The sequence below is a fragment of the Corvus moneduloides genome, chromosome Z (genome assembly GCF_009650955.1).
Source record: "Corvus moneduloides isolate bCorMon1 chromosome Z, bCorMon1.pri, whole genome shotgun sequence".
Classification (NCBI taxonomy): Eukaryota; Metazoa; Chordata; class Aves; order Passeriformes; family Corvidae; genus Corvus; species Corvus moneduloides.
The window spans coordinates 2,816,512-2,833,771 of NC_045511.1; the positions used below are offsets into that span (position 1 = coordinate 2,816,512).

Here is a 17,260-nt window from a genome sequence, read left to right on the forward strand (position 1 = left end):
CCCTTTCTCTTCAGAGCTATGGAAGGCCCAGAGATCGACATGATTTATCCTTTTAAAAAGAAAAAATTAACATCTCCTAGGGATTCTGAAGGTACTAAAGTCTTTTTAATATATATACACAATTCAATGCACTTTTTTTTTTTTAACTTCTTAGATTGATTCTCACTTATTCCTACAGCCATAACACACTTTTTTCAGGTTCATTCCACTTGGAGCATCCCTCGGTGCCTAGGTTTTTTGGAGGTGTGGCACTCAATGATCTGGGAGCCCTTCCTTACATAAGGGCCAGGCTAGGCACAGGGTAAGCCAGGTGGATTTGACTTTACGCAGGATTCCCCTTCAACGCTGCCAGCCATACCCCTACTCAGGTGGAGAGACTTCTGCAGGACCCAGGACCCCACCAGAAATAGGACCCACCTTTCTCTGCTGGGGGTGGGAATTGGCACACTGTGTCTCCCACATTGTGCCAGCAGCCCACACGATTCCCGGGTCCGTGCCCTGGGCTGAGCTGAGGGACATCCCAGCACTCCACAGCCACAGTCTCTGCTCGGAGTGACACTGTATCCCTGACGGTTTTCAGGAGGGGGAAGATCCATCACCTGTGGGCAGACACTGTGTGTGACTCACTGCATTTTGGTGACTTTTGTGAGTTGCTCCTCCTGTCCAGTTCAGGATATCAGCTTAGAATAGGGAACCCTGGGGTGTACCACCCTCTCTGGGGGACTCTCTGACTGCAGGGCAGACTGACTGGGGTGCCACAGCACTGGACGGGCAGTGTGGAGGGAGCAGTGTGCTCTGCAGCATGCAGCATCTCACGAGCATTCATTGGCAAGTACCGAGGTCAATTATTACTCCTGGTGTTTGCATGCTCCTAAATTTTCCCCCTCATCAATAGTGGAAAGAGTTTTAACCAAGCGCAGAGGAAGTTAAATTAGGAGCAGCAACTTACTTTTGAAGGGACTGTCCCAGCAACCCCTGTAGTCTGACAGCCACCCTGAATGCAGTGGTGGAGAAAAAAATCTACCCAGCACTTTGGAACAGCAAACAGCATCATGCAGAAGAGGAGCAATACTGAGCATGTGAAGTGAAGCCCTGACTGTGGCTGTCACAGAGGGTCTGCAACCTGCCTGAGACCATGGTGAGCATCCATAGCAAAGCCCCCTGCCAACACCAAAACCCACTCCCACTAACTACTACCATAAGTTCTTACCCCTCCCCATTTTGCTTAAAAGCACAAAGATCTAAATTAATCTGACAAGCACACATAATAATTCAAATATCCCTAATCATTAGATAGTTTTACTAAGCTCAACAATTACTTGAGCACATGGCCAAGAAGAGGAACTTCAGTCACCCAATACTAATTTCATAATCATTTTTTCATTACCCAAAGTGTGCAGTTTTGGGAGCCTCAACATAAGATGTAAAGCCACTACAGAGTGTGCAATGCAGGGCAACAAAAATGGTGAAGGGCCTTGAAGGGAGGGCATATGAGGAGCAGCTGAGGTCGCTTGGTCTGTTCAGCCTGGAGGAGACTGAGAGGAGACCTCACTGCAGTTACAACTGCTTCGTGAGGGGAAGAGGAGGGACAAACATTGATCTCTTATCTCTGGTGAGCAGTGACAGGACTGAGGGAATGGCCTGAACTTCTGTCAGGGGAGATTTAGGTTGGATATCAGGAAAAGTTTCTTCACCCAAGGGTGAAGAAGGCTTCCCAGGAAAGTGGTCACAGCACTAAGCCTGACAGAGCTCAGGAAGTGTTCAGACAACACTGTCAGGCACATGGTGTGGCTCTTGGGGTGTCCTGTGCATGGCCAAGAGTTGGGCTTTAAGATCCTTTTGCATCACTTTCCACTGAGGTTATTCTCTGATTCTATGATATTGAGTTAGGCCCCAGAATTCATTATTTAAATAGTAAATCCTCCCATTTTCTCAACAAGCCCTCGCCTTCTCCCCCCCTGCCCCCCCCACCAAAAAAAAAAAACCACAACAAAACCAAAACTAACTAAAAAAAAAAACCATCTCTGGAGTTATTCCTGCTTTTTTTTTATATGACACATAAGTTCCATGACACATAATAGGCTTCACTGCACTGCAGAATGAGACACGATTAGCTTTGGCTGATGCCCCTCTTGATTCAGAGGACTTTTCTTACAAAATACCTCATTCATTTTAAATTTGAGGGTTTTGGTATGGGTGGTTTGAGGAAGTATCTGTGCCACCAGGGCTCACAGTCTGCAAAAAATTAAGTCATGGGGTGCAAGCATGAGTCCAAGCTGCTGCACTCCAGAAGAGGACAGCAGGGATTGCAGGGTGTAGAGGTTTGACCCTGGATTCCAGGCACCCATCACTCCCTCTATCACTCCCTTCCCCAGCTGGACAGGGGGAAGAAAAGATGACAAATGTTCATGAGCTGAGATAAGGACAGAGAGAGACTGCTCAACAAATACCATTATGGCCTAGACAGACTGAATATGGGGATATTAACTAAATTTATTACCAACTAAATCAGAATGGATAATAAGAAGTAAAATATATCTTAAAAACATCTTCCCCCTACCACTCCCTCCTTCTCAGACTCTACTTCCTCCCCCTCAGTGGTGCAGGGAGTGGGGGTTATGGTCAGTTCATCACAGATTGTTCTTGCAGCTGCTCAGGGAGGGGAGTCCTTCTCCTGCTCCAGCGTGGGATTCCTCCCACAGGAGACAGTTCTTCATTAACTTCTCCAATATAAGTCCAACCCACAAACACAGTTCTCCATGAACTGCTGCAACATGGGTTATTCTTCCATGGGGAGCAATCCTTCAGGCACAGCCTGCTCCAGTGTGGGTCCTCCACGGGGTCACAACTCCTACCAGGAAACCTGCTCCACCATGGGCTCCTCTCCATGGGTCTGCAGGTCCCTGCCAGGACCCTGCTCCAGCACAGGCCTCCCACAGGGTCACAGCCTCCTCGCAGGCCTCCACCTGCTCCAGCGTGGGTCTGCTCCAGGGGCTGCGGGTGGATCTCTGCATCCTTGTGGATCTCCATGGGCTCAGGGGCACAGCTGCCTCACCATGGTCTGCTCCAGGGGCTGCAGGGGAACCTCATCTCCAGTGCCTGGAGCACCTCCTGCCCCTCCTTCTGTACTGACCTTGGTGGCTGCAGGGCTGCTCCTTGCACATACTCTCACCCAGCTCTTCTCTGGCTGCAATTATATATGAATGGTAATTTTTTTTTTCCTTCTTAAATCTGTTATCACAGAGGTGTTACCACCCTTTCTAATTGGCTTAGCTTTGGCCAGCAGCACCTCCATCCTGGAGCCTGCCCTGGATCTGCTGGGCATGGAGGAAGCTTCTGGCAGCTTCTCACAGAAGCCACCCCGTAGCACCCCCACTAGCAAAACCAGACCATACAAATCCAATACACAGGGATACACCAAACCTTAGCTTTTGAGTGTTAACACAGAAAATGGCACATAAACAAGGAGCAAACATGCCAATCAAATTCCTCAGACCTTTTTGTGACCTGCTGTAGGGTTTCCAGCAAACACAGAAATGGCTGCAGAAGAGGCAGAGCTGTTAGTAGAATGTGGAGTGTTTTTCAGCTTGTATTGAGAGAATTTATTTTCTTTTGTACACTATAAATTAAAGAGGAGGAGAAAAGCCCCAGCCAATCAGTTCAGCACAGAAGCATCCTAGTAGCAGACAAATACAGCAGCAGGGCACTGGTTCTATGGCCTCTTGGTGCCTGCCAGCCCCAACAGTCCACCCAACAGGTTTAGGCAAGCATGCAAAGCAGAGTGAACTCTGCACTTCTGGTAGCTTCCCTCCTGCATTGTTGACTCCTCCCCTCTCCCCACCTGCCTGCAGGAATGAGCACATCACAGCTCAGGTGAACCCTGAAATCAGCTCCAGCTGCTGTGGCCGTCATTCACTGTTTCAGAGCCAAAGCCACTGATTTTGTGTGTGTCCTTAGCACCAGAGAAGTTCAGGTGTCTTCTTCCTGGGCGCTGACCTTCATGCACTCTAAATGGCATCTTGATTACTTGAAGCTTCCCCGATTGAGTAGAGGGTCTGTATCTGCTCCATCGGGCTGAGACACGTTTGCTGAGCCCAGTAAAATTTCATCATGCCTTTTTCTCCTAGGTGATGAAGAAAGAGTGCCACTTAAGGCAACAAATGTCAAGCAAGTAACTCAGTCATTTAAGAAAGGAAAGAAAATGACAGGTTGAGCTTTTGGCTAGAGTCAGTACTCAGCTCTGCCCTGGGCAGTCAGAACCTGACACCTCTGGCTGGCTGGCACAAGAACCCCTCCTGTCTGCAGCTGCCACACACACACTCATCTTAGAGATGGCTAGAAATACTGTCCCCCTCCAAAAAAGTCATCATTCTTTGTAATTTAAATACAAGAGGAAGAGTGTTAATTTTCAGATTGAAATACTGCTTTCTAGCTTTACTGTTTCTATTGCAATAGTCATGCATCAGCAACACAATCCTTTTTGCAAAAGTGTAGGCAGAGGTCTTAGAGCTGTGGAATGGTTTAAGCTCGATCTGTAAGATCGAGTCCTCTGTAAAACTAACACAGCCAAGTCCACCACTGCCACCAGCCCCCAAAGCACAGCTCTGACTTCCAGCTGGTTTACAAGATTTTGTGTGTTTTCTAAGTGATGTATCAAATTTTGTTCAACCCAAACTTCCCATTGCATTCAATTCCCCTTTGGTAGAGTGCTACAGTTTCATCTGTACTATCCTGTATTTAGCAGAGACATTTCAGTCCACATGAGCATGAAGACCAATTTTCCTCAGTTTCCACTTTTTAAAAATCTGTTCTGCCTCAGAAAAGCATCAGTGCACAGTAACCTGACTATATTTAAAGCAGGCAAGTTCCTCTTTCACTCTGAAACTCCTGTGTTGCTCACACTGAGTTCAGTTGCAACCTTTTCCTTGCAACCTGCTTTCCAGCCAACTCCCCCAGTTTGTCTGACCTCTCTGCTCAGTCTCACTTTCATTCAGAGAAGACAGCACAGGATCATCCACTGCAGCAGCCTGCCTCTCTCCATAACGGCCTGTGATTCATATCTTCTGGTTTTCACAGCGGTCACCTGTGCCAGCTGCAGAGCACCCAGCACCGCAGAGACGATGTGAGTGGAGGGGAGTGACAGCCACCATCCCTCTGGATGGGCAGACATCTGGGGTGAACACTTGCCTGCTAATGTCTGAATGTTTCCAGTTCCCACGGGATTTATCCTAGGGCAATCTGAATAAATAAGACAGGTGTCTCAATACATGCTTAGGGACATCAGCCACTGTCCCTCTTCCTCCTCCTCCTCCTCACACCTGTGCATCTGTGCACCCTCACACCCTGTCCTACCACTGATGGGGACTTTGGGGCCCATCAATCCAGCACTGTACTTCATCCCACAGAGAGCTTGAAGCATGATAAAGTTTCCCAGGGGTGTTTAACAGGTATGAGAGCTAGACAGAGGAGAGGTATAAGGATTTTACCTCTTGTACTGTGCTCTTCATAGAGGAATTTGTACACAGTATGATGATATCTCTATTTGCTATTTGGTTGGTGTGCAATACCACATGAGTATAGTAAGAAAGTACCAGGGCTTTTCCAGGGGCAGGAGAAAAGACTGACCCAATAAGCTTTTTCTTTTACTTAATATTTTCTTTTATCTTTGCTTTTCTTCTCTTTTTTTCTTTTCTTTAACCCCCCCCCCCCCCCCCCGCTCTATTCCAAGTGGGAGACAACAGAAGAAAAGGCAAGGTTTTTGATTCAGGGAAGAAGCACAATGGAAAAGCAGCCCTGTGCAGTGCATACCTGGGTACCTGGGGCCAATAGCAAATTCTTCATTGAATTAAATCTACAAATCTCTGAGCACTCAGAGCTGCACAACAGGATTCCCCTAGGGATAGTTTCTCCTCAGTTCACTGTGAAAGCCACTCCATGCCCTGAAGCATATGGAGAGAGCTTACTTACTGTTTTATTTGAATGGCAAAACATAGGCACTCTTCTCATTTACAGTGACAGTTAAATTATTTTTATCTGTCTAAACTACACATGGCATCAGTTGGTTCCACAGGTTCTCCTTTTCTTACCAGTATTGAAAGCATCAACTTTTCTCAGTCAGTATTTTGTCATTTTTGTAGATACTAACACTGTATCAGTGCTTCTAGGCTGGGCCCGAGTCCCTGTGCTATCACAAGAGTTATCACAGCAGGTACTGGGCTGGCTTTCTGCCCCCACATCATGTCAAGCACCTACAGGTGGGGGGCTCAGCCATGGCCAGCCCTGGTTCAACCCTCCCTGCTGATGCTGTCCCTGGGTGCTGGCACTGAACTCCAGCTGGGATCCCGCATGCCAGAGGGAGCTGGGCAGTGGAGGAGCTGCGCTCCCCACCCAGATGGGGAATTTTGCAATGAGAGCCCCTCTCTGCTTCCTCCCACTCCACCACGCTACTGCCAACATCTCTCTGCCCCTGCATGCCTATGTGCAGCAGTGGAGGCCTGTGTTGCTTCCCTGATACTCCCTGGCATCCTTCAGTTAGAGGATTTGTGCTTCAAGGAAATCAAGAAAAGTGTTCAACAAACCCAGCCTGTGGTTTGCATCAAACACTACTGCTCTTCCCCTTCTCCTGAGGCTACTGAGTGCAGACACAGCCCACCTGCCTCTTCTAAGCCAGAGACGGGCAGAGATGTGGTTTAGGCTCAAATACTCATGGCTGTGTCAACAGAAAGACCTGAGCCCCATGCACCAATCCCCAGGGCCCAACACGTGCACCTCAACAAACCCTGACACAGCTCGTGCTCCCACCCAGAGGGCACACACCTGCACTGTCCTCTACCTGTCATGGGTTCCAGGGCATTCCTCTATGGACACACAACTGCTGCCTGTGCCTACTTTCTTCCACTGGCACAATAGCTTTGTGTCAAATTAAATTGCTCATGTTGGCCAACTCTGCCATACTTGTGTTTACTTCCCCACAAGCTGAACGTCTGCAAGGCTACTGGGCAGGGAACTGCCAGAGCTGCAGCTCTCACACAGCCCTGGGTACCCCACCTCTCTGAGGCTGGCCCTGGGACCACCCAGGACAGGCCATTCCTCTGTCCTTTGGGAGGGGAAGTGGCTGTGGAGGAGGCTGGTGCTCCCCATTGCAGATGGCAGCTGGGATGAGTGCAATGCTCTGAGCATTCCCACACCTCGACAGCACAGCAGGCTATTTCGGGGTGCCCGTAACCTAGGTCTGGCTGACTTTCATGTAGGCAGCAGGCAAAGGCAGGTCAGGCATGCTCAACTGTAGAGGGATTCCTTGTGGAACAGGGGCATATGATACCCCAGGACAGTCTAGGCAACCCAGGGCTGCTAGGGAAGAACCCCTGAAGGGGCCTCAGGCTGCAGACAGGCTTGAAAGACACCTGGCAGCAGGCAGCCTTGAACATCCTTGGCAAAGTTATACACTGGTCGGCTCCCCCACGGATTAGAGGCTGTCTTGTAGGAATAGGGCGTGAATCTTTGTAAAGTAGATGTAAGTTGGTGTAAGTAAACAATAAAGCAAAGCACGATGCTCAAATCGTATCGGTGTTCATGTCGTTACTCTGGCCGGCTCCCCTGCACTCGGGACCCCCCCTGCTAAACCTGGCACCTGAGCAGGGACCCGAGTGATTTTTTTGCTTACATGCAGTGTGTTTTTCACTTAAATGCGGTATCGCTTGAATGCGGCAAGACTCCAAATCATCGCATCGGTGTTGGAGCCTTTGGGAGCCAGATGCGGGAAGGGTCTCAAAGCGGAGTGATGCGGGAGACCGGAGCTCGTGCAGCCAAGTGAGCCCCCGCAGGTAAGAAGCTATGGAGTATGAGGCTGGAACTCGCCTCCTAGCCAGTATCCTCTCTAAGAGAGGCGAGACTATAAAAGATGGAGATCTTAATGCCCTCGTTATGTGGGCCCAGGAACAAGGGTGTTTGAAATGCACTTCGCTTTTGTTTTCGACCAAAGCGTGGTGGGAAGTTGGGAACAAGCTGTGGCTGTCCACGACTGAGAGTGGAAGGGAAAGTAAAGAAGCTAAAGCTCTCAGATTAACTTGGAGAGCCGTGATTAACGGAGTGGTGGCCGGAGACCAGGGCGGAGTCCAGGGTTGCGCGATTCTTCGGGCTGACCACGGGAAGACCGATTAAGGGAACAGCAGCACCCGTGCGTTCCCTGCGAGAGTTGCTGGACGCGGCGGGGAAGGAAGTTACCCCTCCGAAGTCTGAGGGAACGTGGAAGCAGAGCCTCCCAACTCAGGGGGCAGGGCGCAGGCGGGCGAAGGAGAAACGAGCAGTCCTAATGCCCAGCAGAAAGCGGCAGAGCGCAATGCCCCTCTGCCAGACAGCGGAGCAAGGTCTGACGGCGAAACAGCTTCTGCGGTTTTGTCACCTGCAAAGCCAGAGCCAGCCAGGGCTGCCGGGGGTCAGCCCCAAGAGGAGGAGAAGCACTGAGACATGATGCATGAATTAATCAAGAAGCTTGCTGAATTGTCTACGTGTCAGGACGCGCTGGAGTCTAGGGCTTGCAAAACCGCACCATCAGCACCGTGGCGTCCCGTGGACCCACCGGTCAAAACAGCCACCAGAACTCCTGCGTTCCCGTCAGGAGAACTGGGCACAGTGCCTACAGCCCCTCCCTTCCCGCGAGGGGAGGTGCAGCCGTCGCCTCCATCAGCCCCGACAGTGAGGACTGACCCATTGCCAGATGTCCTGTGTCCTAATGATTGCATCAGCATTGCACAATTGTTGTTAACCCCTTCACAGTTCCTGCTCTGGGAGCTAACATTAGAAAGTGGGTGGTATATGTGCCTGCCTTGTGGGGACCGTGATTAAAGGCAGAATCAAGAAAGGGAGTTGCGTAAATTCTTGGGTATAGCACCAGACACAGAGGTAGAGTGGGGAATTGTTTTTGACTGTCTTGAGACAAGGGGATTGGCGGACATCTTCACTTGGCTGTCCGCCCATTTAGACCGAGCAAAGGCAGTACGGAGTGTGGCAGTGTTAGGGCGAGAGTGTAGCACACTGGTTTGTGTCCCATGGCAGCATGTGGTGGTCCCCGAGCGCTGGGAAGCGACAAAGCAGCGCTGGGCCCACAAACATTCTGAGAGGTTTGCTTCTCGGTAAGCATCCTAACAGGGTCCCACGCAATGTTGACAGCAATCCAAAAGAGACAAAACATGTGGGTCACCCTAGCTGAATTAAAGGGGCAAGACTCCATGTGTCTGAGCCTGGCCGCGCCAGGGGACCCACTTCGCACCTGTTTAATCGGGGTCCCATATTTTAACCCGCAAGACTTCTGAGGGATGCTAGACAACAGCTCCCTGATAGGGAATGCCACAAACAATGGCAATTGTTCAGGGCTCATCGGACTCAAGCCTGCGCGGCTGGGTGCCTGTAGGCAAGGTGCATTCTTGAAAAGCATCAATGTCGCCATGGGGACACCAGAAGAGTTAGATCTAATGGGTTCCACAAACCAAACTGGGGATGGTTACATGACATTCGAGCCGCCCACTACCAGTCAATTAAATGTTAATAGGTGCCTTTGGGCCACTGTTGACCCTCTTGCAGACTGGTTTCTGAGAAACTACGAGTCCGAAGCAATTTACTACCGAATCAACCTCACGGGTCAAGCCCCGAAATGCCTCCCCAGTGGTACGTTCTTAATATGCAGGGACCACACATGGAAGGGGGTTCCAGCCAGCTCACATGGGGGACCGTGCTACTTAGGGAAACTCACCCTGTTCCACCCAAACCTGCATCAACTCTTAAATATCACCCACCGCACTGAAACCAGGGTGCAGTGCTCAGTCCATGAACTCAAATGTGAGAGGACTGAAGAGTCCGTCTTTTGGAGTCATAGTACAATTTGGCTAGCATCTATGTTCTTATCTGGTGCTTCAGCAGCCAGGGCTCACGCAACATTACACAAACTTGGTTGCTGGGCGAGGGATGAGCTAAACATAACTTCGCAGATGCTTGACGAGTTAAGCGCAGATGTTACTAGTGTTAGGCATGCAGTATTACAAAATAGGGCAGCCATTGATTTTCTACTACTAGCCCATGGCCACGGCTGTGAAGAGTTCCAGGGTATGTGCTGTATGAATCTTTCTGACCACTCTGTCTCAATTCACAAGCACCTCTCTGACCTCCAGAGGGGCCTACACAACCTTCAGGAGACAGATGACCCTATGGGAGATTGGTTTAAGGGTCTGGGTATCACCAGATAGCTGCGTACCTTGATAGTAGAAGGCTGCCAATTGCTATTTGTAGTTATATTAGGCTTAATAGTATATGGGTGCATTTTTTCTTGCATTAAAGTGGGGGCTGCGAAAGATCATCGGCCAGGACTGGGTTGCCCAAAAAGAAAACGGGGGATGTGTAGAGGGATTCCTTGTGGAACAGGGGCGTATGATACCCCAGGACAGTCTGGGCAACCCAGGGCTGCTAGGGAAGAACCCCTGAAGGGGCCTCAGGCTGCAGACAGGCTTGAAAGACACCTGGCAGCAGGCAGTTTTGAACATCCTTGGCAAAGTTATACACTGGTCGGCTCCCCCACGGATTAGAGGCTGTCTTGTGGGAATAGGGTGTGAATCTTTGTAAAGTAGATATAAGTTGGTGTAAGTAAACAATAAAGCAGAGCACGATGCTCAAATCGTATCGGTGTTCATATTGTGACTCTGGCCGGCTCCCCTGCACTCGGAACCCCCTCCCCTGCTAAACTCAACAAATTTCCCTGGTATCCACAAAGTTGACTTCCCTATGTAATAGATGGATTTATTTTCACTTAAAACTGAAAAGCCTTTTAAAGACTTAGTGTATCAGGCATGATCTTTGTCTAGTCTGAGCTGAACATTCCTGCTGTCTCTTGACTTCAATGTGTAACTGAAGTTCATATCCAATTAATTTGGCCACATTCCTCCTAGAAACATTTTCCAGACCTGCTCTTTTTTACTTCCCCTCTGTAAAGTTTACTTAAGACTTCTCTTAGATTAAGTTTTGTGACAAGACTCATGACATTCACAATTTAAAACTACCTTGTGGGGATCCTTTTTTAAGGATTGATAATTCATCCAGAAGAGTAAACAATCCTCACATGTGCTAAGTTTGACAAGAAAGTACTGCAGATGAGACACTTCAAATTAATACAAGAGAGATTCAAGGCATTCGTTTTAAAAACACACTCCCCAAAACCCCAGAGCTATGCAGTGCAAGCCTGTGCTGAGGCTGTCTAGGGTTCTGGCTGCTGCATTTTAAATAATTCAAAATTCTCTTTGGTTTATTTTGTGGGTTGTGTTAGTTTGGGGGGGGATTTTCCAAGTGCCATGTTTTCCTATGTATATTCACAGTACATAACTCTTTCAGCTTCACTGTGTATTTCCCACAGATTACAGAAAAGAAAAGCTACAGCTGGGACGGTTTAGGACTAAGATTCCTGTGACTACTTGCCACAACAGAAATCTTTGATTTCAGCTTCAATGTGCTCCCCTCCCTCCAGAATTCAACCTTCTCTGATCTGAATTCTCTTCTCTACTTGGACTTAACAAGGTATGGAAGGAGCATCCTCACTTCTGCTCATCACATTCACAGGGGTGAAACCCCCTGCCCCTGTCAGAGACAGAGACTTCTGGAGCACACCACTGCAGCATCTTCCTGGCTTCACAGGGAAACCACTACCAGCACCTTCAGACAGCTGGTGAATTTTTTTGCTAAGCAGAGATTGATCCACTTGGGCAATATTGAGACTTCCTTCTAAGGACAATCATTTACAGTACAGTGGGTGAAATATGCATTTTCCAGTGACAGCAAAGTCACTACGGCAGTTATTAATTTTTCAGTATTGTTCCCTAAAAACTGAAGAAAGACATGTTTGGCCCTTGGAAATGACTAGCTTTTTTTTATAGGAAAAGAGATTTTCCTGTTAAGTTAGACATTAAATACCTCATGTCTCCTGACTCCCACAAATGCCTCCTCACACCCATCATTTCAGGACAGGTTCTTCTTCTCAGGAATACCCTGTAATTAAATGTGAACTTAAAAGTACCAGGCAAGCATCACTGGAAAAGACAGACACTTCTATCTTGGTGAAGGCAACAGATCATGGGTTTTTACAGATATGAGGTGCAGTTTGAGTAATCACATTACTAGGAGAGTTTGTGAGACTGGCCACAGATGCTGCTTTCTATTGTTTTCTCAAGGTGTCAGATCAGGTGGGTGTATGATGGTGCCTTTCACAGCAACAGGCAGCAGAAGAGAGTCATGCTGATGGTAAACCTGCTCATATTTCTGTCTGACACAGCATTTGCTGGCCCACGTTTGCTGGAGCATCTCAACACAGACAGGAATAACAAGTACATCCTTCATTCCAGTGATAAATCTTGACAGCTTAGATATCCTCATCTTGGGCAACCACATCTCTTTACTGCAGTTTCCCTGCAACTTTCGCACTCAAAACCTCAAATGCCTCAATTTTCAAATGAACAACATACGAGCAATCACAGCAGAAGATGCCCAAGCTCTGCAGGAGACCAGCAATGTAACTCTCATCCTTAAAGGCAATGACATTACATACACTGAACCTGGAGCCTTTCAATCCCATTTCTACAGTTTGGACTTGGTGAGCTATGCTGACATCCCTGGGGTCCTGGAGGGGATACAGAACTCCACAGCCATGACACTTTGGCTGGGAACATTTTACGGCGTGGAAAAGGAGCCCTACATAAGCCCAGATGTTTTACAAGGCCTCTGTAGCATCTCTGTCAAGGATCTCTATCTGCAGTTACAGCACTTTAGAAATCTAAATGCTGACACATTTCAGTGCTTAACCAGGCTCCGAAAGCTGGACCTAACCCAAACCTACATCCATGCACTGGCCCCTGGCATCAGTGGCATGAGCTCACTAGAGATGATTCTCAATGCAAACTGCTTTGAGACAGCAACACCAGCTCTGCTGCCTTCCCATCCCTCACCCGCCTCCACATCAAGGGTAACCCACAGGTTCTGCAGCTGGGCTCTGGCTGTTTGGAGAAACTGGCAAAGCTCCAACATCTTGATTTAAGTCAGAGTCACACTGAAAGCTCTGACTGCTGTAGCAAAGCACTGAGAGCTTTGAGCAGACTTTGTTACCTGAATCTGAGCCACAACACACACCTCCATCTCCAGGACGTGCTCATTTGGGACAGTGCTAGCCTAGAGCTGCTGAACTTACCCTTCACTCCCCTCTGTATCAACACGTCACAGAACCCTTTCCAAAATCTGCATCTCTTGCAAGTGCTGAATCTTTTGTCCTCCCACATTAATACTAGCATTCAGCATCTCTTTCAAGGTTTGAAAAACCTCATGTTCTTGGACCTTAGTCAAAATAACTTTGAGTTGGGAATCATGCCAAAGGACAAATGGTTCCCTATCCAATTTAGAGGTGCTAATATTGTCATCCTGTGAACAGACAGCAATAGGTAACCAAGTATTTCACAACCTCAGGAAGCTACAGCATGTTGATCCAAGTTACAACAAATTTACTGCATTCAGCAGAGATGCATTTTCAAATCTCAAGAGCATCTATCTCAGTTGTGCCCATAACAAGGGCAAATCCATGTCATACCAGGTGACCAGCTAGTGCCCCCAGATGGCCAGTGTATAATCAATTTATGCTACAGCCTTCTGGACTGCACCTGCTCTAATATTGGTTTAATCACCTGGTACAAGCAAAATCTGGATAAAAAGACCCTGAAGGAACAAGGTGCTCTGAACTCAAATTACTAACTGGGTTCAGCTGGCCACCTTCTCACTCTCCTGTGGGATGAACACATCAGGAATCATTGCCGTTGTCCTGGCTGGTTTATCCTGTAGTGCCATCTTCATTTGGGATGCTCACTATTTCAAGCAAAATTACCAATGACTGTAAGTCCAGGATGGGGACACAGAAAATACCTACAGCAACTGTATTAAGTTGAAAGATATCTCACTGTTTTTATTTGTGGCAAGTATTTTCTTAACTTTTGTAATATTCTCTCTACCTCTCAATTACAACTTCTAGAAAAATAATGAAAAAATTAAGAGTTGAAAAAAAAACTGTGACCCGAATCTTGAAAATATTTAAATAACTTACGGAGATATCCCAATTTAACTCAATGGTAGCCCTGTTATACTAGTACTATGGCTAATGCACTCGTAAAGGGAAAATCCAACAGCCAAAATACAAACTTCCTTCTCTTTAAAAAAGAAAACCTAACCACCACCACTTCCAAAAAGGAAACAATAAACCAACCAAACAACCCAACCAAAACTCAACCAAACAAAAAAAAACCAACAAAAACCCCCAACCAAATTCCACCCTCTATCAAATACCCTTGTAAAGCAATGTTTTTTAAGAGCTGGCAGTAGTGTACCCCACTTTGCTAAAGAGAAAAAAACTACCTGTGAAGAACAGACACATTTACAGTCACATAAGAAACAGCATGTATCACCTCTGTGATTTTTAAAAAATACTTCTTTTAAATACTTTTGATCCTTAGAGAACTTCTGACCACTGAAATTCTGTCTACCCATCTTTCAGCCTGGGGCAGGCCCTGCTCCTGTGCTATTTTCTAGATTCCAGAGCAAGTAAAGACAGTATCATCTTTTACTATAAAATTGTAGATTTGGTCAAGAATCTGTGGGTCCAATACTCTGCTTGCTTGCACAGGGCAAAACCCCTCAATGCTGACAGGTATGAGCCATTCCTTTTCCAGCCTGGAGTGCCTGTTCCTTTCAGCCACAGCCCAGGTGAGAAAACCAGAGGCTGCAAAGGGGGCAGCACTGTGGACAACCTCATCCCACAGGAGCTCCTGGTGTCAACAGCTACTTCACGCTGCTTCTGGTGTGCATCCCTGGAGTAAAATCAGAGATGATGATCCCTGCTTCAATTGGATATGCAACGGTAGGCAGGAATAAAGACTTATTATTTATGTAACACCGAATTGTCTTCTCTGCCATCACATGTGAATAAACCCAGAGCAAGGCAGAGTATGGGCATTTGACCAAGGATCTAGTGGGAGCTTGTCAGGCCTACTCATCTGCCTTGGATCACCATAAAGTCACTTATGTTTATTTAGCGCTTTAATAACAGGCTTACCCTGATGGATAGACACAACTCTCCTGGTGCTATGACCCTCCTGTCTCCTGGAGCATGCACCACGGGGAAGCTTGCCCAGTACCACTCCCTGCCATGTTAGGCTGGAGCTGTGGTTGCTCTCCGAGATGTGGAAGGACAACTCTCAACCCTTCCCACGCAGGACTCCACATTCAGCTTCAGCTCCCGTCCAAAGCATTTCCTCAACATTTGCCTCTCTAACATGCTGACTAGCTAAACTTTCAAAGATTCCCGCTGGATCAGAAAGTTTTTGCTCATTTCTGACAAGAACCCGGTTGATCTTCTCCAGTAAGAAATACCTTTCATTTGGAAAGCCCCTTTTACCATCTGTTAGCAGACCAGACTCATGCAATGTGTATTTTTGCAGCTTTCATCTGCCTTTACATCATATACATCACTGCCCTACCCCCCAGCTTCTCCTCCTCCTGCCTTTGTAGCCATGTGCTGCCTAAGGGCAAGCAGGGAGAGATGTTTGACGTTCCTCCTCCAGCTGCCGACAAACACTCCCAGATCTTGCACCCTACAGTGTTGCCTCTCTGTATTGCTGGTCCATGTTCCCTGTTCCTGTGGCTGCTGAAGGCTCCTCCCGATGCCATCGGCAGGCACTGTGCTCCAGCTGCTCAACACTGAAGCTGCATGGGCTGCCTGCCCTTCTGCAAGGGCTCGGCTACAGGAGAGAACTGTCCCCGAGCAAACCACGCTGCCCAAGCTGAGCACACCCTGACTAGTCCTTGGGAGCAAGGCAGGGACATTCCTGCACTCAGCCCAAAGTTCAAGGTGCATTTTCCTCTCACTCTGCAAATCCAATTGGTTAAATGAGCAACCTCCAATATCTTAACAATCCAGGATGATTGCCAGTGTGTGTACCACCTAAGGAAGACTTGCTTCTTCCATCGTTTCACTCTTGAAATTGTGGGTTCAGGAAGGTGTTACACAAATACTGACATCAAAAGGGACCATAACACACTCCACAGACACCAAAAAAACCTGCTGCAAGTATCATAGTAACAGATCCACTATAGTAGTGACTGGAGGGAAAACTGCATGTTAGGCTGAAAGATATTCTGAAATGCCCTTTTATTTGGAGAGAATACCACAGGATTTCACCACCACCAGTTTCTGAAATGCTATCCTGTGTCACAGTGTAGACTCAGGTGTAAACTTCACTTGGTGAAAAATCAAAAGATGTTTGAGAAGGTGAAATGTGTTTTGCACACCAAGTATTAAAGCTTTCTTGCAATCCATCCCTTTCCCCCCACACAACTTGTTCTAGGTGACCATACCTGCAAGTGTTCTAATTTTACTCTTTGATTTTCTTTACAGTGTCATCTCTGCTCTATTTGCCTGCAAAAATGCCATTCATAAGACACTGCAAACCATGCTGAACAGTATACGCTGTATGTTTCAGGATACACAAACCCTAAATACAGGGACTGACTATTCTGAAGGAAATTAATCTCTGGATATAATACACTAAAATGTCCAGATTATGTATTACGACTTTGTTAAGTGCAAAGATTTAGTCTTCTGGGATTACTTAGTAAAGATATACATGGAAAGAGGCAACAGGTTTTTTCTTACAGAATTGTGTACCTAGTCAAGCTCTAATATGATACACTCTTTCAGCTTCCAGTCAGGCCTTTTAGCTCTCATTTTTTCAAATATGGCTATGAAGCCAGCACACAGAGAGAACAAGGGAATTGCCTGAGGTGAATGGTGCCTAACAAGATTTAGCTCACACCACCCTAGCTCCTGGACTACGGGTTCCTGAAGTCCCAGTACAACTCAACACCACAACACAGAATTTAGCAGTGTTTACAGAGAGAAGGAACTTGAGCGTATCTTCATTATTTCACAGATCGGTAAGCACTTAGCTTTATTTCACCACGACAAACAAAAACTCAGAGCCAAGTTCTTCTTTCCTTAACTGTGCTTAAGCAACGTCTCTCAGCAAGATCCAAGTCAATTTTCGGAGGAGGATTTTACCCTGAACAAGATGGTTAAACGGGCCAATTTCTATGTATCTTGACTTCAAAAAACGCACCCTGATGTCAATGAAACATCTTTTAAGAACTTTCATTCACCGGTCTTGTCTGCACCTGGATAAACAGCAGGCGAGGT

General features: G+C 47.4%; 1 protein-coding gene and 1 long non-coding RNA gene across 2 annotated transcripts; one reads left to right on the top strand and one right to left on the bottom strand.

Annotated features, from left to right (window-relative positions):
* Positions 1 to 3,442: 3,442 nt before the first annotated feature.
* Positions 3,443 to 8,448, bottom strand: LOC116438452. The gene is made up of 2 exons (XR_004237751.1): positions 8,086 to 8,448; positions 3,443 to 4,123 (listed from the first exon to the last, which is right to left on the bottom strand). It is a non-coding gene; the product is annotated as an uncharacterized LOC116438452 (long non-coding RNA).
* A 995-nt stretch (positions 8,449 to 9,443) lies between these two features.
* CD180 (CD180 molecule) lies at positions 9,444 to 13,770 on the top strand. Its single transcript, XM_032095760.1, is given in 7 exon segments — positions 9,444 to 9,663; positions 11,448 to 11,556; positions 12,207 to 12,338; positions 12,340 to 12,938; positions 12,941 to 13,398; positions 13,400 to 13,588; positions 13,591 to 13,770. Coding segments are annotated over 7 exon segments (1,887 nt in total).
* Positions 13,771 to 17,260: the final 3,490 nt, after the last annotated feature.